The sequence below is a fragment of the Bemisia tabaci genome, chromosome 5 (assembly GCF_918797505.1).
Source record: "Bemisia tabaci chromosome 5, PGI_BMITA_v3".
NCBI classification, from domain to species: Eukaryota; Metazoa; Arthropoda; class Insecta; order Hemiptera; family Aleyrodidae; genus Bemisia; species Bemisia tabaci.
In genome coordinates, this window is record NC_092797.1 from 47,949,164 (window position 1) to 47,971,528 (window position 22,365).

Sequence of the window (22,365 nt, forward strand, 5' to 3'; positions counted from 1 at the left end):
ACTGAATGTGGGATTCATGAGCCGCGAGCGTTGTGGACAGGGCTCATGAGCTAAAGCGCCCCGACGACGATCTCCCCCTCGCGCCTCGGCTCCATCATTGCCGCTGACGTCACTGGCGCTTTATTATTCTCATTCATTCTTACGGCCAGAGAACTAGCGAGCACACCCCATATTTCTCACCTGCACGTAGGTCTGTTTGATAGAAATACGTCCAATTTTGACTCTAATAATAATTTTTGGAACTTCTTGGCTTTGCTTTCCCCGCGAAATGGTGTGGACCCAGCACCATTTCTCCACCTTATTATATAAGAAGTAATATACGAAGTAACACAAGCTGTTGGATCATTGTCCTTGTATTAAGTTTTCCCTGTGTCAAATTGACCAAAGCTTTTGGTGGAGGTGACCAAATCTGTGTGATGTAAATCTGCAACCTCGTTAAATATTAGTCGCCAGGCTCCACGACCGGACCTAGATCGCATCGGTGAGAATCCAATGCGCTAGCAACTCGCAAGTTCCGTCTTCTGAGTATGGGGAGGAAAACAAGAGTACATAAGTCCGGCAGGACACTCTCGTCGTCATCCGATGTCTGAGAGTAGCCTGCGCTTTGGGTCGAATTCACACAGAACAGTGTTAAGCAAACCAAGTGGTTTGGGGGTTGATTTAACACCAAACAAAATAACACAAAATGACGTCGGAAACAGAAAATTTTTCTGTGTGATTTCGCTCCCGATCCCGTCTCAATGGCTCAGTTGCGCCGTCAATCATAATCCAATTGAAAGAGGAAATATTCCTGCATACCTATAGACGGTAAGACTACCAGACGGCGTGCCTCTTTATCGGTGTATAAAAATCTCCGCTCTCATTTCATTTTTCTTTTGAAAAAGAACAAATCAAAATCATGTCTTGAAGTTTTCACGGAATTTTCTTCGAACAGAGAAGAAAATCACGGAGGTTTTCCAGAATGGACATTGAGTACAGTTTTCCATTTCCAAAACAGAGCGTAATAGGCAGTCTGGAACGTCGCAAACCGGTCTGATGATTTCACCGTCGCTAAATTGTGAGCAAAATTATGTGTATCATACCGGCATACAAAATTACGAAATTACGCACTCTTAATGACACTAAACATGACTACATGAGCCAAATCTTGAGAGATTCTTCGTACGTATGGCTGTCGTTTCAATCATTCATTGACTTGAGGTATAAAATAATCTTGAGGCTGCTTCGAATGTATTTTCAACATATAATCGTGACTGATGAGGCGACGTACAATGGACCAAGTTATTTGGGCAAATTTGGTGTTTTTACGACTGTTGTCCCCTCCAAATGTAGGCAAAAAATTTCTGAAGTACGAGTCAGATCAAATCCGATGTATTTTGAGCCGCTAAGTTTGAAAATGACCTTCATTTATCCCTATCACCTCTCAGTTTTCCGGAAAAGCGACTTTTCCCGGGAAACGGCCATTTTTCGGGTAAAATCGACTTTTCTGAAAAATTGGAGGGTGATGGAGAAAAACGAAGGTAATTTTCGGATTCAGCGCCTCAAAATACAGAGGGGTCACCTTATTTCGTACGGGAGACATTTTTCCGAACTTTTGTTGAACAGTGTGATTAAGTTATCGATCGGTCTTGCTGTGCTTGCATGTTCGGTGTCGGACGCGGTGCGACTTCGCCGTGTACCACGTACGCGACTCCTGTCCTCCGTGATCCAAGCACTCGCGTTCAACAAGTTATGAAATTTATGAATAGCGAAATTTACGATGCAGCGTAGAGTCATCCTATAAATAAATACATGAATCAAGTCGGTAATCCTTATTGTCAGCCGCGGCCGGCTATTAGCGAAAAGCCGATCCCTCGGCCTTATTTTTCGCGTCGGACTTTTTTCCGCGCCGCGGAGGCTCACGCCGGGACGCACTTGCTTACCAGTGGCGTGGCGTGAATAATCGATTATCGATATCTCGCCATTTGAAGCTATGGTAAAGAATCGATTACTAAGGTGTCCGCTGCGAACACCCTGATAATCGATCTTTTTTCATAGGTTTAAATGGCATAGCAATCGATATATCGCAATTCACGCCACGCCACTGTTGCTTACTGCTCTCCTCCATTGTCCGGTGACGAACGTGCGCGTTTTCTTCATATCTCACACCGAGCGGTTCCACGGAAGGTTCCGTTTTCGGCAAGAGAGCAGTATCTTCGCCCGAGCTTGAGCTGTGGTTAGGATGTGTTCATATGGGCTCGGGGTTTCTCGCGGGCGCGGAGTTACTGCTGTCTTCCGTAACATCGCAGACTGGAATAGGCAATCGGGAAAGAAGATGGGGGAAAAAAAGTTGCGCGAGAGGGGGTGGGAGGGGATGCAACTTTGCGCATGTTACGTGTATGACAACATGACAATTCCAAAATGAGACTGGTATTTATTGATGCCGTGTCCAAGCGACACCGGTCGCTTTTGTCAGCCGCGCCATACGTGGCCGGCCGGGTTAGGCTTGCCACATCGCGAGGAAACTTTTGGATCCGTAGAAAACGTTAGATTTAGTTTTAATTTTTCAAGTTTTATACAAGATTTGCCGTTTTCGACAATACCATTTTCATAAAAAGTCGAGTGGTCTTCGATTTTATCGACAGATATCTGTGCACAATAGCGGCACATTATTCTGCCGTGCAACGCAAAACGCCGTATACGCCATTTTACAATTTTTGGAAACAAAGTATCGTAGTGGAAAATCTTGTGTACCTTGGGACAGTGTTATAACAGAATTATTTTGCAAATACTATCGAGAACTTAACCAGAGATTTTGAGGTGCATGGGTGAAACAGTTTTCATTGTATAAAGTGTTTAGTTCCAAAAAACGAGGGAAAATCTGGATGGAGTTACGGTGTTCTTGCTCAGCACAGCAGTATTATGTAGTTCTCTCTAAAAGTATGTGAAAGTGTCATGTTCAAGCATTACATCTAAGTATTATGAAGTTCTCATATTCGGAGAAAAGCAAAATGTGGCACAGCTCATACACACACCAAAAAAAAGAAAAAAAAAAGAAACCACAGCCCAAAGCAGAAGTGTTGAGAGGGGTTAACGATAACGTGCCATCCCACATGCCAAAAAAGTATTAATAAAAATTGCTAATAAATGCAACACGTATGTTTTAGAATGTTTCTTACATAACGAGGGTTCTCCTCCTCAAAATCACACCAATCCCACCCTGGACGTATTGGCGAGGTGCGACACTTCCAATCCGCGAAATATAAATCTAGTTCTTTGGATGACCATTCCTTTGGCTATCATTTATCCCCTGGTTGCTGCTTCGAACGCTCGCAGTTCATCAGCAGTTAGGAAAATTCTGGGGTTGGGACAGGTCCATTTTTTTCCCGGGTAAAATCGGCTTTTCCGGAAAATTGGAGGTTGACGGAAAAAAAACGAAGGTCATTTTCGAAATCAGCGCCTCAAAATACATAAGGATCCCCTGTTCCGTACGGGAGACATTTATGTCATTTTTTGTTGTTAAAAATTCGGAAGAGGTTCGGTACTCGGGCTCCTTTTTAGACCCATCAACGGTACTCCCTACGCAGTTCGGTACTCGGGCTCCTTAATTTAAACTTATTTAGAAGAACATACGATGCCCGTAATCAATCAAAAACACATTTTGAATGAAATTTACTTTGCCGAGATGGTTTCCGGAGTTCACGTAAAGTGGGGCTATTTTCACATACGCTTTATTCTCAGCGTAATTTTTCAATTTCCGTTTCCGGTCGCATTGAAAAACACCGGTTATTTCGCGCACTCTGGTGCCACAATTTTCACATTGCACACAAAGTGGGGCTATTTTCACATACGCTTTTTTCTTAGCGTAATTTTTCAATTTCCGTTTCCGGTTGCATTGAAAAACACCGGTCATTTTGATTGTGATTTCGACGTGCGATTTTTCTTCCCGAGTTTTGATTGTGAAATTGTATTTTTAATTTTTATTATAATTTGCAAAAATGGCTCCGCACATGAGTTTAGTGAAATTAGCAAAAGAATTTGCAACACATGTTCAATTGCGAGAATTTTTAAAAAAAATTATGGACGTTGGATTTACTAATAGAATAATTTTACTTAGTCGAGTGAATTGTTATTTCCTCCATCATCTGTTGCTTCTAGGGTGTTTCTAATTTCTCAGCGGTCGATGCAATCGTAAAAGCAACGTAAATTTTAAGTTCTACTCAGGGTATCAGGAATTTCAGATAAGAAATTGTGGACGTTGGATTTACTATTAGGATAATTTTGCCGTGTCAGTCGAGTCAATTATGTTACTTTTTCCATCTTCCATCATGCAAAGGGTACTTAATTTTACCTAAGGGGCGATGCGATCATAAGCGCACTGTAAGTAATAATTGGCATACAGCCGACCCGAAAGCGAGTCCTGACACATAAAACAAAAAGGAATAAAACAAAAAACTTAAATCTGGAAAAATGAACGCACCAATCTTCGCATGGCACGATTCTTTTGGGTATTAAACGAGTTTTAATAATTCCGACAAGCGTATTTTCCAGTTATCAAATTTTGATCGAACAAGAAGGCCTCAACCTCAACCTTCCGTTATTTCACGCATAACTGGTGATACACTAATTGCTGAAATTGTATTATAGAAACGAAATAAATTGATAGTTTCCAGTTGATTTCCTATCAACGTACCACAATGAGCGTATAGTAGAACAAGATGAAGCAGTATAAAATCGTAAAATTTAAAGGCAGGGAGGAGGGGGCGACATCACACCTCTTAATTGGCTCGATAAAAGTGAAGCCACAGTCAGGTGGCCGCCAAAAACGTATTCCTTTGAAAAAGTGACAACATATGAAAAAAGCAAACCCCAAAGAGAAACATGTTGTATCCTCTGTGCTAAGAAGCATGAAGTCACTCTTAGACTTCGGCATTCTTCGAACTGTCAGACTTTCAAATCGGCGTTTTTCCTGGCGAAAAACTCCCTTGTGTCTGCGCCTCCACTGTGAAAATCAGCGGACTGATAATTGAAATTGATAGAAAAACTGATGGCCAAAGTAAACATAAGATCGCTTTAAAACGATCCTACTGGTCGAAAAGAGTGGTTCCTGTGGACTAAGGGAAAAAAGGATGGACTAATTTTAGGGTCTCTCGTGGGTTGCCGTTATTTTGTCCATTAACGATACCTCCTTTGTCCATTAACGATACCTCCTTTGTCCATTAAAACCACCCGCTTCAAACCAATAGGATCCCTTTTGTCAATTTCAATGATTGATTCGCAGGCAACTCTTCATCAGAATCCAACGTGGAGGCACCCATTGATCTGGGCATACTTTGAACCGACCGTGGCCTTATTTGTATAAAACCTGGCCTATCAATTTCAAAAATCGGCCCGCAGAAAACTTTTGATCAGAACCCGTCGTGGAGGCATCCATGGATCCGGGAATCCATCGGACCTGTTGCGGACTTCTTTGTCTATCAATCGCAAGCAACTTCTCATCAGAATCCAACGTGGAAGCACCCGTCGATCTGGGCACACATTGAACCGGCCGCCGCGGCCTTCCTCGTCGACAGCTTTGTCTATCAAATTCAATAATCGGCCCGCGGACGACTTTTCATCAGAAGCCAACGTGGAAGTACCCGTCGATCTGGGCACACATTGAACCGGCCGCGGCCTTCCTCGTCTACAGCTTTGTCTATCAAATTCAATAATCGGCCCGCGGACAACTTTTCATCAGAAGCTAACGTGGAGGCACCCGTCGATCTGGGCACACATTGAACCGGCCGCAGCTTTCCTCGTCTACAGCTTTGTCTATCAAATTCAATAATCGGCCCGCGGACAACTTTTCATCAGAAGCCAACGCGGAGGCACCCATGGAACCGGCCGCGGACTCTGCGACGCAGAGTCTCTGCGTATCGGTGACCCGAGCCTCCGGTAGGACCCTGGTTGCTCATTAAAGCATGGTGCGAGGGACGGCGGGCGAGGCGACGCTGCTATGCAGATGGACGGGCCGGACGGGCGCCTGGCCGAGATGGATGTCTCCGGGCGGGCATTAAAGCCGTCAGCGGGCATGCCTCCGTCGGCCCCGTGGGAGACGCGACCGCGAACAATGCTCCGCGGACCGACTCCGGGCTGGGGGACCACTTATCAATCAAGGTGGTCCGCTGTCACCCGGATGAAATCCGTACCCTCACCGCTGCGTCCAGTCCCGGCCCGGCGCGTCACCTGGATCGCATCCGCTCGTCCTTGACGTCAGCGGTCCCTTCGCGGGAGATTCGGACAGACTTTCAACAAAAAGAACAGCAGGCTAATTATTGAAATTTATAGACAAAAAAGACGGAGGATAAATGAAGCCATCATATTGGTTGATGCCGGTAGATGACCAAGAGGTCCATGCACACCACAAACCGTCTTTGCGTCTGCCGGAACAGCAGGCTAATTATTGAAATTTATCGACGGAGGGTAAATGGAGCCATCATATTGGTTGATGCCGGTAGATGACCAAGAGGTCCATGCACACCACAAACCGTCTTTGCGTTTGCCGTCTTTAAGTGATTTTCCGAACTGTCTTCTGAACAACGGTGCCGACATCCATAACCCTCGTGTTATCAGTTTTTTTTTCTCTAATCTAGTCTTTGTTAAGATTTTCTCGGCCATCATAGTCTGCGCAGGTTTCTAATTAGAATTTTTAGATTTTTTTTTTGCTAAAAATGGCTCACTTTTTGGGACGAAACGTCTCGGGTTTTATAGGTGTAATTTTTAGCCTTATTTCCCGTTTTTCCTCCTATGTTTTTGATATCACCATTGTCACGGGCTGCTGTTTTAGAAAGTTTAACTTACGCTTTTGATGTACACCACAGTGCACCGGAAAAAAGGTAAAGTTGATTTAACATTCTAAATGTAAAGAAAGTGTGCGAGAACTTATAATATGCTGGATTATCCGCGGCAGCTGTTACTTTAGCAATGCCAAGATGTAAAACTAACTGCTGAGGCGGGTAATTTAGCATTTAAAAGTTCTCGCACTTTTTTTTACATCTAAAATGTAAAATCAAGATCACTTTTTTTTCGGTGAGCAGACCAAGAGGGAAAATAATGGACTAAGCATCGGGTCTTTCGTGGGTTACCGTTAGTTGGACTGCTAGGTACGTATCTTCTTGGTCCCTCGTAGCCCTTGCAGCCATCGGCTTCAAAAGATAGAATCCCTCAATTTCTGTTGTGTACTTACTTCAGAAAGGTGCCTCCGATTCTAATTTTAGGAGTATATACCTAGTCTCTTACCATGCAAGGGAAGGCTGAGCCGATTACCTTAATTTCCTTCGACTAACGATGAAGACGAAGACATGATCGCGTGTCGATTAATCAGTTTACTCGGCCGGCAGCGAATGGTGTGGAAAGTTACCACAGGACTTACAAATTCACATTTCTGCAGGGTCCATCGGAGCATATACTAGGTAATTCACTCTTTTCGACGAATTCAAAGATTCATATCCAATCTTAAACATGAAAATTGATATTGTTCTATTTGATGACTTTAACTATGATCATTGATTGTGTTAATAATCGTTAAAACCTGGGGTTATCAATCGGAGCGAGTTGAGGCTATACTATTTACATGTTGTACATTATTATCTGGAAAAAGTTATAACAGACCCAGTACAACCCTTCTGCAAAAACGGTTCAACGGGTTGATGGTTAAAATTGGTGGACAAAGCGATGGACCAGGATGATAAAAAGGATACGGCGGGATCCTACTGCACTGGTAAAAAAAACCTCTTGGTTCAAGAGTGCAGTTTCTTGTCGCCGGATTTAAGAGTCTGGACTCTTGTTTCAATGCAAATTCCGCTTGAAACAAGAGTTCAAGAGTCTTAAATCCGGCGACAAGAAACTGCACTCTTAAGTCAATGCACCGCGGCATTGGTCCAGGAGGTTTTTTTTACCAGTGTGGTAGAAGCCGATGGATGCAATAGACAAAGGAAACGAGTAATTGACTAACTAACGGCAACCCTTGAGATGAGAGACCCTGTAGTTAGTCCATCATTTTCTTCCTTAGTCTATGAGAACCACCCATTTCAACCAATGGACCACTAGACAAGGTACGAATTTCAGCATTCTGATAAAAGTTTCTCAATCAAAATTTCACGTAGAACACGATACGCACAACGAAAATTACCAAAATCAACTCCTGACGAAGATATTTAATGATTCTTGGTGCGTGAATTCACATGACTCACATCGCGTGAGTTCACATCACGTGATTCACATCGCGCGCTAAATGTTTATCATGACAGTCTCTGCGATGTAAGAATCTTCAACTTCAATCTTGACACTTTGGCTCAGCTATAGCAAATTACCGATAGTTTGAACAACACATGGTGGGAAATGAACATTGCTCGATTGAGAAGCTTGCTGAAACCGTTGTAGTGCGCGATTTGACTCACGTAGAGCTTTGAGTTTCTTGTAAGCGGGCAGTTCAAATTCCTCGTAATAAGTGCGAAATAAAAACGTTAATATCTTCGTTAGAAGTTGATTTCGGTAATTTTCATAGTGTGAATCGTGTTCTACGTGAAATTCTGGTTAAGAAACATGTACACTGAAAAAAATAATCGGTGGGATTTACCAGAGTTTGGGTGTTATTTACCATACTGTCTACTTGATTTTTTACACAGTGAAGCTGCAGCATAGTTACCAATATACCGGTATGGTAAATAACACGATACGGCTGACACTATGCGACACAGTGCCAGTGTGGCGTTCCCGACTGACTAGTATGGTAATTTCAAGCATCCAGATGCTGCGACAAACCTTGTAGATTCTAAAATCCACTCATCTTATATTATTAAATGCTTTTGATGAAAGTCGTGGATATTTTACTTACATCTTACTTTTAGAAATTCCGTTACATACACAATCAATGGCAGTTAAAGACAGTTTCAACGAGAAATAGCAGATAATTGCTTCACTGATTTCAAGTAAATGATACCAAAACCATACTTGTTATTCGCGTTAAGGTATCATTTACAGACTAAATCAGATCCACGGAAAATTTAATTGCATATAATAAATAGATAGTTCAAAATATACCCACAAAAAGACACTACATGAAAATCCAATCGCACGGTTCACGGTGGGGCAGAAGCTGCCAAATTTTGCTTAAAGTTACAGTTAAACATCAATCCCACGCACATTTGTCTCTTCATCTGAGTATGTTGAGCTTCGAAAATTTTAACAAGAATATAGATATACCTACGAACGAAGTATTCAAAAATCACTTCTCGTCGATTATTTTCAAATTACTTCCGCACTTTTATGTTTTCGAAATGACTTTACACAGAACCGATATTCACTGGATTGCAGAACAACTTTGCGAAGGTTTTCAAATTTTCAGGATTCCTTCACTTTGCAAGCCAGATTCATTGTAGCAACTCCTAACCTCCAGAAATTGATCGATACGAATAACGAAAAAATCTCAGAAAATGTATGTGGCAGATCAATATAGATAGATTCGAAGAGAAGACGGTACCTTTAGGGACAATTCGAACACAAATTTGGGCAAATTACGCGTGGATTCACATGGATTAATATGGATCAATAAAACACAGCCACGGACTCCGACCCTCAACGTGATAAATTTATAAGTGACAAACAGACAAACGAAAAATGGCGGACCACAGACCGCAGCGCAGTCAAGCGGGAGCTCTCACCACGCTGACTATACCAGTATGGTAAATTTAACCTACCAACACCATGACCAGTCGCATACAGATGCCTACAGATATCAAACGCAAGTGTTACCATGTTATTCCATACTTTTAACTCATCGTATGGTAAAAAATACCCAGCTGATGGTGAGAAATACCTAAACGATGGATAGACACACCTAACTGATATTTACAATCCGGGTATGGTAATTTTTATATCGAGTATGATTCTCACTTTCATCTAGATGCTTAAATCGACCATTATTTGGCTTTTTATCACCATATTTTTTTTTACTATACCATTATGGTCAATCCCACTTCCACTTTTTTTTCAGTGTATCAGATTGCTTAAATTCGTACCTTGCCTAGTGGTCCATTGGATCGCTCCATACTTCTATTTACGTCTTCTTTGAGTCACTTTGTCTATCAATTTCAACGATCAGCCCGCTGGATGGCTCCACGTGAAGGGAGCAGATTACAAGAACGACTGTAAAATCGACTCTGGAAGAATCGTACCGCCAAGCGGCCAGCAACGTCACGTTCCCGCGTCCGAAAAAGGGTCCCCGATCGGACGAGGTAGCACACCGCGGTCACTAGCGAGGCAATAACGATCGATTATCAACATTTTCCGTTTGCAGCTGCGATAAAAAATCGATTGTTATGGTGTTCGTTGTAAACACCCTGTACATCGATCTATTTCGATAGCTTTAAATGGCATAGCAATCGATAGATCGCAAAGCTCGCAGGGCTCCTGGACCGCTCCGGTAATCCGCGGGAGCCCAATAAAGTATCGTCGGGAGATTTGCGGATTGCTCGCTATCGCGCTATCCGGGCGCGGGGGCCGGGGGAGCGCATGCGCGATTATGAGTCCCATTTGCATTCGCGCATCACGACCGGGCGGGGCCGCGGCGGCGGGCACGATTTCGCGCGCGTCGCTGCCGAACGAGGAGTGCGCGCATGCGCGGTGCGACCCGAGGCTCCAGTGCAAAATACCGAACATTCATGTACGTCAATTACTATGTATTTTTGGTCGGAAAAATCAAATATGTGCTTCAAAATGTACTCCGACTTCTTAAAGACACTTAAAACTAAGATGGCGGCCAAATTTTGCTACGAGAAGTGCGCGCATGCGCGGTACGACCCGGGGCTCCAGTGCAAAATACCGAACATTCATGTAGGTCAATTACTATGTATTTTTGGTCGAAAAAATCAAATATGAGCTTATAAATGTAGTCCGACTTCTTTAAGACCCTTAAGAGCCATGTCCATGAGCCTCTGGAGCCATGTCCAGCCAAGAGAGAAACAGCACGTCTCAGAGATCCGAGCCTCGCGGATGGTCGATACTTTGCCACATTCTGGTCCTCGCCGCAGCTTCTCTGCAGACTGCCTTTGCTGCAAGTCTGAGCCTCTGGAGCCATGTCCAGCCGAGAGAGAAACAGCACGTCTCAGAGATCCGAGCCTCGCGGATGGTCGATACTTTGCCACATTCTGGTCCTCGCCGCAGCTTCTCTGCAGACTGCCTTTGCTGCAAGTCTGAGCCTCTGGAGCCATGTCCAGCCCAGAGAGAAACAGCACGTCTCAGAGATCCGAGCCTCGCGGATGGTCGATACTTTGCCACTGGTCCTCGCCGCAGCTTCCCTGCAGATTGCCTTTGCTGCAAGTCTGAGCCTCTGGAGCCATGTCCAGCCGAGAGAGAAACAGCACGTTATCCGCCAGCCCGATCCTGTGGAAGCTAATGGAGGTTCTGCGAGAAATCCTGAAATTCAGGGCGCTGAAATTACTCCTCATGCTGCTGCTGAAAATCCTGCCCCAATTCGTCATCAACAAGAAGAAGAACCCATCCGCCAGCCCGATCCTGTGGAAGCTAATGGAGGAAATGCGCCAAGCCCGAAGGTCACCCCAGAATGGGAATTTGCGGATGTTTCAGGAATTGATATTTCATTGTCGCAAGATTTTTACGAAGGAACCAAGGAACAGTACCCCGAAATGATGCTACTGATGAAGAAAATTAGCGACAAAAAGGTCCGTGTTAGGTATCACCCTGACCATTGGGCAGTCACAAAGGGGTGGTAAGAATATCCTCCACGAGAAACCCCTCAAGTGAGCCAAGATGACGTAGAAGACCCGGCTCCCCCCAGCCCTCACGTCAACAGCCCCTCCGAACAACACAGTCTTACTGTCTTACCAGAGATACCCACCTGCCCGTCCCTCCTCCCCGGACAAGTTGGGAGTGTTCAAGAGCACGAGGATTCACCGCTCACCAGTCGTCTCAGAGATCCGAGCCTCGCGGATGGTCGATACTTTGCCACATTCTGGTCCTCGCCGCAGCTTCTCTGCAGACTGCCTTTGCTGCAAGTCTGAGCCTCTGGAGCCATGTCCAGCCAAGAGAGAAACAGCACGTCTCAGAGATCCGAGCCTCGCGGATGGTCGATACTTTGCCACATTCTGGTCCTCGCCGCAGCTTCTCTGCAGACTGCCTTTGCTGCAAGTCTGAGCCTCTGGAGCCATGTCCAGCCGAGAGAGAAACAGCACGTCTCAGAGATGCGAGCCTCGCGGATGGTCGATACTTTGCCACATTCTGGTCCTCGCCGCAGCTTCTCTGCAGACTGCCTTTGCTGCAAGTCTGAAGCTGAGGCGAGGGCACGATCAGCAGGCCCCCTCGCCCTCCCAAAAAGCAGCCTTAATTTTAGGCTCGCTCTGGGATTTCAACTGGAATTAGATCCAAGATGGCGGCCAAATTTTGCTACGAGAAGTGCGCGCATGCGCGGTACGACCCGGGGCACCAGTGCAAAATGCCGAACATTCATGTACGTCAATTACGATGTATTTTTGGTCGAAAAGTTCAAATATGGGCTTAAAAATGTACTCCGACTTCTGAAAGACCCTTAAGTGCAAGATGGCGGCCAAATTTCGCCTTCTGAAAGTCAAACGGGCATGTGTGCTCCTATATGGCATGTGAGGTATCGTCGCTTTCGATGTTTTCGACAACCGACATTTCCGGTAGTAACCAACGAGCACATTCCAATCACTGATCGTGGCTTAGACATGAAAATTTTTGCACCAATTCTTCTATATATTCGTTCGCCCATTTTCCTTTAATACTACTCACGGAAACGTACAGCAGATCGGAGTTAAAATTTTTACCAACATGTAGTTGATACCGTCACTGGATAACAATTGTCGAGTTTAAGCCCCGGGCTCGGACTGCCTGACAAACCACGATCAAAGAGGTGAGTAAGATCTTCTTATTCTATTTATTTAGACGTGAATAAAAGCTTCGACAGGTAGAAACATTTCATTATCAAACATCGTGGGTTAGCCATGGTGTTATCAGCGGCGAGATAAAAAAAAAAGGTTTGGTATGGTCATGTCAATAGGATGACGGAAGAGAGGCTGCCAAAAAAGTTGCTTGATTGGGTTCCTCCTGGGAGGAGACGTAGGGGACGCCCAGTGAGAGGTTGGCGACAGGGGGTGTTAAATGAAATAAGAGATTGTCAACTCCCTGATGACCTGTGGGAAGATCGAGCTTTGTGGCGAGTAGGCGTCGTAAAGCGCCAAAGAGCGCTGTAAAAGCGACTCATATATATATATATATATAAGTTCGGAAGGAAAGAAGCTTATAATCAAAAATGCGCAAAGTTGACAGCAACATGTAAGAATATAACTGAAACTGAAGGCGGATGAAGCAACCCTGGAAAAAAAAAACAAATTGGATCCAGAGTACTGACTCTTAAAAACATCAACAAGAAAAAGTACTCTTCATTCAATCAGAATCTAGTTTAAATCAAGAACCGAACCTCTTAATTAAAGCGGATTTCGTTTTGATTCAAGCAAAAATCCGATTGAATCAAGAGTATTTTCTATTGTCAATGTTTTCAAGAGTCTGGACTCAAGATCCAAAGTGTTTTTTTTTTTTTTTTACAGTGAATGTTTAAAAAATCCATTAGCAAAACTCAAGCGTATGTGCGCAACGAACGATACAATTCAGAGTCCGCGTAGAGGCAAACGCAAGAAAAATGAAAAATGGATGGTAGAATAAGTTAAGTGACTAATGGTCACTTAACGCTGGTGTTAATAACAATAACCGGATCCGCACTTCATAACACTTTTTTGCAGCAATTCCGACTCATCACGTCCTCGGACGCTCCTCTCGGTGTTGCCAACTCCCCACTCTTTGAGGATTCGAATCATAAATGCGATTAATCGAGGATTCCCCGAAATAAAGTGAGTCGAACAACGCTGCTCTTCAGGACTCACTTTGGCCATACCGTTCATTTTTTTCAGCTAATGACATTCTTAAGAGAAAAATTATCAATTCTATCGAAGAGTTTGGTTCGACCACCACCGCCAGCGCCGCACGATGGATCGAATCCATTGCAGCGGTCGGACGGAATTTGGAAAGTTTAAAAGCTTAGAACTCTGTTCGTACAAAACTTAGAGGTTTTAAAAGTTGTTCTACAGGTTTTCTATTGAAATTGTCCTCTAGAAGCACCCCTTAAAATTTATCATGTGACGGAATTAACATCAAAATGTACAGTTTTGGTCAAAATTCGCATGTCCGACCTCCCGATTGATTCGATCCATTGTGCGGCGGAGGATCCGGCACCACCCGTGCCAGTAATGCAGTGGCGTGGCGTGCTTTGCGATATATCGATTTTTATGCCATTTAAACCCATGGAAAAGGATCGATAAACAGGGTGTTCGCAGCGAACACCTTAATAATCGATTCTTCGACATAATTTTAAATGGCATAACAATCGATACATCGCAATTTACGCCACGCCGATACAGTAATGATGACCACAAACAGGATTAACGGCCTCCAGGCCACTACCAAGTTCCATTTGGCCTAAACGTTTCAATACAGCTTTTCGTTGAATCAACGCACAGATTTTCCCATAAGAAATGGAAGTGTACCTCACCAGTTGCAATGATAATTTTAAAATAGTTTCAATCTAGATTTGGCCTCCACCTTGCTCATCCTGCAAATCCCGATGGCAGAAAAGAGTAGAGACGCAACCAGTCTTCTCTTCGAAGGTCGAAATTATAGATTTTGCGGAGTTCCATTTGGCCTAAAAGTCTCAATGCAAATTTTCATTCGGCGATGAGGAGGGTTTTCCTGGATGGAATGAATGAGTACCTCGCCCAAGGTCAAAGGAGTGAGAAATGAAGACATGGGAAGGATACGGTGAAAAAAGCGGATCGCCGTGTGTAGAGAGACTAAGAGACTGGAGATGGAAATTGAAAAACCAGAAAAAGGGGGCCGATCGCTCTTTTTCTCATCTGCATCCCTTCGGAACTGCGGTCCCATAAGGCAGCTCTGCGATCTCATGAAGCAGCTTTTCCCTGACGGAAAAAGTCCACCTATACATCTGGATTCATCACGATGAGTTTGACAATCCGTGAGACACTTTTCAATTGCAGAACTGTACTTCCCATTCTTCAGAAGAACTATCCCAATTTTTTGGCATACATGCGCATGCATGATGAGCCGGGCAATTAGACTCAGTGATAAAATGATAGAAGTTGCAGGATGGACCTCAGGATGATCCTTCGGTCCCGCTCTCACCAGAATAAGCTGCGCCGATAGAATAGGTCTTGCCCGAACCGGTCTGTCCATAGGCTAATATTGTTACATTGTAACCTTTGAAGAGCTTTATTATCAAGTTTTTGGTAGCAGTGTTGTAGACTTCTTCCTGTGTCTTTGAGGGGTCGAAAACATGATTGTATGTTAATTTTAGATCTGGTGGCACGCTTATTTGAGGTGCATTGACTGATGTCACCAGACAGGAGCCCGAAGTCCGCTCGGTCTCGGATTGATTTAGTGGGCGGGTCCGTACCGCCACTAGCACGGTGTCTGCCATCTTCGTCAGGCGAAGAGAACAGGCTTTGGGAAAGACAAAATTCAGCGCGGCATCACCAACTTTTCCGCCGTGATCAATCGTCAAATCAAATCAAATTATTGATTTGATTTAGATATTATTTTCGAGTTTTATTTAGCATTTTTTAGTACTTATCTTCTAAAAATTCAAATTTTACCGATTTTAAAAGTAGGTTAGCATGAATTATGTTGAGGTGCAATTGGAGTACGTGAGTCAGGTGCCTGGTTTCTAGTTAATATTAAGGTGTTCTGCTTCAGTTAAGTCACAGATTTTATTTCTTTAACAGGTATTTAAGTCTACTGCCTATCTTGCCGAGAGGGTGGTGATGGTTCAGTCATCTTGATCTAGGCAGTGCTTGATTTTAGTTTAATGTTAATACGTCAAACATCAAAAATGTATTCCCCATGAGTACGGACCTATCTCCATGGCAAAAAATCCCAATCCACAGCCATGAACTTGATACTCGACGTACCAACATGATATGAGTAGTGAGCCTCCATCACAAAATAAATACTTGAAAGAGTTTTACTCCACATTGAAATCCGCACCCTCCCCTCCGGCGCACGGTGGATCGAGTCTATCGGAGAGGACGAACAAGAAATCCTTGACTAAAACTGCGAATTTTGATGTTCGTTTCGTCACATTTTAGATTTTAAGGGGTGCTGCTACAGGAGAATTTCACGAGAGAACAAATGAAAACACTTTTGGAACCACAAAGTTTTGTATGAACGGAGTTATAAGCGTCTAAAGTTTTCAAATTTTGATCGACCTCTCCCGTTCACTCGATCCGTTGGGCGGCGATTCTTAATGACACTCGAACAATTAGTTGTTTGCGATTCATTCTCATCCTGAAAAAAGATTCGCGAACTGTGAAAGTAAAAAAGCGTACATAATGAGCTCGGACGGGATGATTCTTGCTTTTATTTCGATGGAGATAGCTTCATGCTGAGATTGATTTCGTGTTCGGGAAGGTCGTTAAATCGTGCCGATAAAAATCCAGCCGCAAGCACTGGAAGCCAGTGTCGAATTTCTAGCAAATGGCATCGCCATTAAAGATATTGAAACGAGAAGTGCTGATTATGATACGGGTTCAGATTCCTCGTCCTGCGGGCTGATTGATGAAATGATAGACAAAGCAATAGACAAAGAAGACAAAGGGAGTATGGAGCGATCCTATCGGTTGAAACGGGTGGTTGATATAAACTTAGACGGAGAATAATGGACTAGGTAACTATAAGATCTCTCGTTGGTTGCCGTTAGTCAGTCTATTACCTACCTCCTTTGTCCATTGCAACCACCCTCTTCCTCCAAAAGGATCCCTCCATATTCCTTTGTCTATCAATTTCAACAACCAGCGTACAGGAGCGCGGAAACAGTTATTTCGCTGCATGCGCCAAAGCTTGATACCCTGGTCAAAAAGCCCCCAGACCCTAGGGGGTTTCCGAAATGTAAAAATTCCTCCGATTCAGATAATTCTCGCACATGGGTAACAACTGTCTTCCCATGAGAAACAATATGAGTACGTCTTCAAAATGAAAACAATTGCTTATAAAATAGAGCCAACCCACTTTCCCGGGATATTCTTGGTGAAAAGAATACTATTTACCAGAGTTTCAGATATGAATATCGACTTTATCAATCTATCAGCCATTTCTTTGGCGCACATTCAACATTTTAATTCAAAAATGTTCCTGGATGTTCCGAAATGATCCCTGGGTGGTTGAAGAAGAGATTTCCGGTTTCTGGAAAAGATTTCCTGATTTTCCCGGTAAATTTTCATTCCCTGATGAATTCCGGTTTTCCCCGGAATTAAAGAAACTAGACACCATGCTCTAGATCCATTGTTTTTTTTCCGGTGAAACATTAGGAGTATCATGCTGATTACCTGTATCGTTGACGTCGGACTTGAAGCGCTCAGCCGTGGGCCGGAGCAGGACGGCGAAGGAGAGCTGGAGCCCGTGGTTGAGGGTGTGGACGGCGACGCAGCAGACGACGACGACCCAGCCCCAGCCGCCCTCGGGGTAGTAGTGCCGCCGGAGGAGCCGCCGGGCCTCCACGGGGGTCTTGGCGCCCCCGCGGGGCCCGGCCCCCGGGCCCGCGCCCCCGCCGCCGACGCCCGCCCCGGGGCCGCCCCCCGGCGGGAGCGCCGGCGCCTCCGTGCACGGCCCCAGGGCCGCGGCCTGGCACAGCAGCGGCCATGACTGGGCCCGCGACAGTGAGCACATCACCACGCCATCGCCCCGAACCCCGCGACCTGCGTCCGCCGGCGACGGGATCCCCACCCGCGCGACTTCCTTCAAATCGTCGACGAGCTTGTCGGAAAGCTCCTTCTCCAATTTTGTAACATTTCACTTGACCGGCACCGTGGGAAAACTAGGGATGATAATGTTACCCCAGGAAATTCACTGCATCACTAAATTCTTGTTGTCCGTTATTATGGATGAATCCGTCGGATATTTTCACGAAATATAGTCCAGGTTGAAATTTTGTACCTTGAGAGAGTAATTTCACTTGACCGGCACCGTAGGAAAACTAGGGATGATAATGTTACCCCAGAAAATTCACTGCATCACTTAATTCTCGTTGTCCGTTATTATGGATAAATCCGTCGGATATTTTCACGAAATGTAGTCCAGGTTGAAATTTTGTACCTTGAGAGCGTAATTTCACTTGACCGGCACCGTAGGAAAACTAGGGATGATAATGTTACCACAGGAAATTCACTGCATCACTTAATTCTCGTTGTCCGTTATTGTGGATAAATCCGTCGGATATTTTCACGAAAGATAGTCCACGTTCAAATTTTGTACCTTGAGGGAGTATTGGGGTTACAATTTCACTTGACCGACACCGTAGGGAACCTAGGGATGATAATGTTACCCCAGGAAATTCACTGCATTACTTAATTCTCGTTGTCCGGTATTATATGGATAAATCCGTCGGATATTTTCACGAAATATAGTCCAGGTTGAAATTTTGTACCTTAAGAGAGTATTGAGGTTACAATTTCACTTTACCGACACCGTAAGGAACCTAGGGATGATAATGTTACCCCAGAAAATTCACTGCATCACTTAATTCTTGTTGTCCGTTATTACGGATGAATCCGTCGGATATTTTCACGAAATATGGCCCAGGTTGAAATCTTGTACCTTGAGAGAGTATTAAGGTTAGAAGTTTTTTCAAGCGCGACGCTTCACTTCCAACTTATAGTTTGTAAGAGGTAAATCCGCGGAACACTTTCACGGATTGTTCGTGATTCGCGTAGTTCTAGACGTGTTTCGATGGTCTTAAAGGCTTACACTTGACCAATTGCCAATCATTACGAAGAGTCGATGTTAAAAAAGTTCCCGGAAAAATTCACTTCATCACATGATTGCTATTACTCGTTAATCCATGAGATTTTCCACAAAATTCAGTGCAGATTGCTTTGTTATTGTGTGCCGTATAAGGAATGAAATCCTTAAATACTTTCAAGAACTTGCTCGGTATCACTTTCTTACTTGGACCTGTTAAAATTGCCCATGAGCATTCCAGTTTAAGAGCACCAACGGAATGCTAAAAATGAAAACCGTCTAGAGAAAATTCACTTCATTAGAATTTCCCATTGATGAGGTTGAAACAGTCGAAACTTGTCACAAAATGCACGCAAAACCACTAAGGTATGCGCTGTTGATCCGCTGGAAACTTACACAAAGCACGCACGGTATCACTCAGTTACTTCAGCTTATTGATGAAGCTATATCCGTAGGATATTTTTCCGAATAGTACACGATATCTCTTTCTAATTTGGTCGGCGTAGAAGGCGAAACAAGAGGAACTGTCAGAAGTCATACAAGGGAATTATAACTGAAAGACATACCGAACGCCTGAAAGTGATAAAACGCCCAAGAAACTGAGAAAGAGAGTGTAATAAAGTCAAAATCAGGCTGTATCTAATAGTCGTAACTTCTTGGGAACTGATACCTACTCTGAGCAATAAAATTAACTGACTTTAAATCTCTCTACCTAACGCGAGACTGCAAGCACAAGAAAAATTCTCCGTACTTCCACGTCAAAACAGAAAACCCTTGGATGCCTTAATTTTTTGGTGGTGTAAGTTCTTGTCTCGTCGATAGACAAAAAAAAACAGAAAAGCTACCTTTTGCGGAAAAAGGATGTCGTTAATTACCTAAATCGTTTAATGAACCTATGCTGGAAAATTCATTGTTATGGCTAATGCATGAAGCGAAAATTACGTGTGCACGCGGTGCATGGGCTAATTACCAGCTCAATATTGCGATGGTTTACGTTGAGCAAAATTGTGAGCATAAGCGCAGTACGTTCGTGAGGAATAGCGCGTTTCCAGAAGAGAAGAGATAAATATAAAGATGGCAACGTAGTTGTGAAGCGTTTAACGCGATGTTCCGAACAGCGCTATCACATTAAAATAGAAGCGAAAAACCATTACACGATGGTCGATACATTTACATTGCCCAATTTCCTCGCATGGATCAGTTTATTAATTCAAATCCGAGCAATGCAGCCCCATCCGGATTGCGATCAATTTCCCTTGAATAATGGATGGCTTTACCTTTTAAAAAAAATAAGGACAGAATGATGCTGAGTATCTATACATGAAATTGAAACATAGAGGGAATTGAGCACCGTACGTAACGCACTTCGTCTAATTTTTGTCAATCTAGTGTTGAGGGGTGGTCTTATTAGAAAAGGAAAATAATTTAATGAGAGAAAAAAAGAAGAAACAAGGGGGGCAAAAATAGAAAAGCTCCAGAACTTTCTGCATTGAGGCAAGCCTATAAACTCAGTAACTCTCGACTTCAGTTCTATCAACTGGTACTGACATGACCTCCGCATATACGGTAAAGATAAAACATAAATAACGACAAAATTAATAGTCTCATACAATGATGGCATGTACTTCATCAGTTTTGGACTGTGTATAATAGTTGATATCATACAGGGTGTACCAAAAGTCCGTCCCACCCCTGCTAACTTTTGAACGAATTGAGCTAGGGTAATGAAACTTTGGGAATGTTCTTATCTCAAAGAGGACCATCTTTTGGGGGGGTCAAAATTTTGGTCCCCCCTCAGGGGGGGCGCGGGGGGCCCCCAACTTTTTTTTTTCAAATGGCAACCCCTATCTTGTGATACATCATTCGATAGAACATAAAAAACTAAGAATTTTGGCGCAAACCGCAGATCAATATCTTAATTTTTGACCGAGTTATGATAGGTCAAAGGTCAAATTTGACCTATTTTCAAAAAATCATAACTCCGGTTCAAATTATGGTAAAGAAAAAAAATAAAACGAGAAAATTTACCAAATTGTGTCCGCTTTTAAGTAAAAATTGCAGAAATCACTTCGCTGTAATTTTAAGGGGGGCTCGGACCCCCAAATACGTCAATTCAAAGGTCATTCAATTTTCCCGCGAAAAAAGGCAATTTCCCCTAGATTTGCCTCCACATTATCGCAGTAAAGTCAAAATCAGTTCAACATTACGATGGCAAGTCCCCAAATTTCGGGAAAAGTTAAAAAAAAAACGAAATTTAAACGGTCAAATTTAATCACCTTAAATTTCGTTTTTTTAACTCTTCCCGAAATTTGGGGACTTGCCATCGTAATGTTGAACTGATTTTGACTTTACTGCGATAATGTGGAGGCAAATCTAGAGGAAATTGGCTTATTTCGTGGAAAATTGAATGACCTTTGAATTGACGTATTTGGGAGTCCAAGCCCCCCCTTAAAATTACAGCGAAGTGATTTCTGAAATTTTTACTTAAAAGCGGACACAATTTGGTAAATTTTCTCGTTTTATTTTTTTTCTTTACCATAATTTGAACCGGAGTTATGATTTTTTGAAAATAGGTCAAATTTGACCTTTGACCTATCATAACTCGGTCAAAAATTAAGATATTGATCTGCGGTTTGCGCCAAAATTCTTAGTTTTTTATGCTCTATCGAATGATGTATCACAAGATAGGGGTTGCCATTTGAAAAAAAAAAGTTGGGGGCCCCCCGCGCCCCCCCTGAGGGGGGACCAAAATTTTGACCCCCCCAAAAGATGGTCCTCTTTGAGATAGGAACATTCCCAAAGTTTCATTACCCTAGCTCAATTCGTTCAAAAGTTAGCAGGGGTGGGACGGACTTTTGGTACACCCTGTATATCGCGACCTTAGTATCATCAGGTATTTATGTAATACCCTGCCTCATTGGTGTCATGGAGGAGGGGGGGGGGGGGGGGGGGCTCAAAAATTTTCCAGAGGTGGACCCCACCAAAATGAGTATGGAGGAGGCCTCTTCTCATATAAAAGGGGAAATTTCAGTTTAGAAGAAGCACTGAAGGGCCCCCTCTGATATTCTTCGAAAAAATCCAGGGTGTTCCTGGTGGGGCCATACAAATCATTTCATAATGACCCCTAGCAGAGCCCTCTCCGTTAACGATTAGGGGGCGATCGCCCTCTGGTTAGGGCCAGTCCGCCTATGGGAGGAGGTAGCGCCCCCTCCCTTGTGTTCTTCTTCAGAAGGCCTCGATAACTTTCCCGCTTTTTTTTTTTAAATTTATCCGGAAGCAAAGAGTAATTGCGCCTCCGTTCCCATGTGAGCCGGAAAAAACTAAGCGTGGCAGGTGTTACGAACTTGTCCAAGGTATAAAGAAACTTCGCCTCCTCCCCCCCCCCCCAAAACAAAAATTAAAAAAAAAGAAAAAGTAAAACAAACTTAGAGGCACGTATGCTATTTGATCGGCAACTCTCAGTAGTTGCTTGGATGACCCATTTCGATGCGCTCATTTCGATCGTGGAAA

At 43.6% G+C, this 22,365-nt stretch overlaps 1 protein-coding gene across 3 annotated transcripts in view; it reads right to left on the minus strand.

The window, feature by feature from the left end:
* LOC109030941 (monocarboxylate transporter 2) overlaps positions 1–22,365 on the minus strand; it is a 650,400-nt gene that overhangs the window by 424,693 nt on the left and 203,342 nt on the right. Inside the window, exon 1 of one of the 3 annotated variants that reach the window (XM_019042227.2) lies at positions 17,445–20,536. The exons of the other annotated variants lie outside the window; for them this stretch is intronic. Within the exon in view, the coding sequence (XP_018897772.2) occupies positions 17,445–17,784 (340 nt within the window). The 5' untranslated portion in view covers positions 17,785–20,536. Of the gene's footprint in view, positions 1–17,444; positions 20,537–22,365 lie in introns of those variants that run through there. 3 annotated transcript variants of the gene reach the window in all.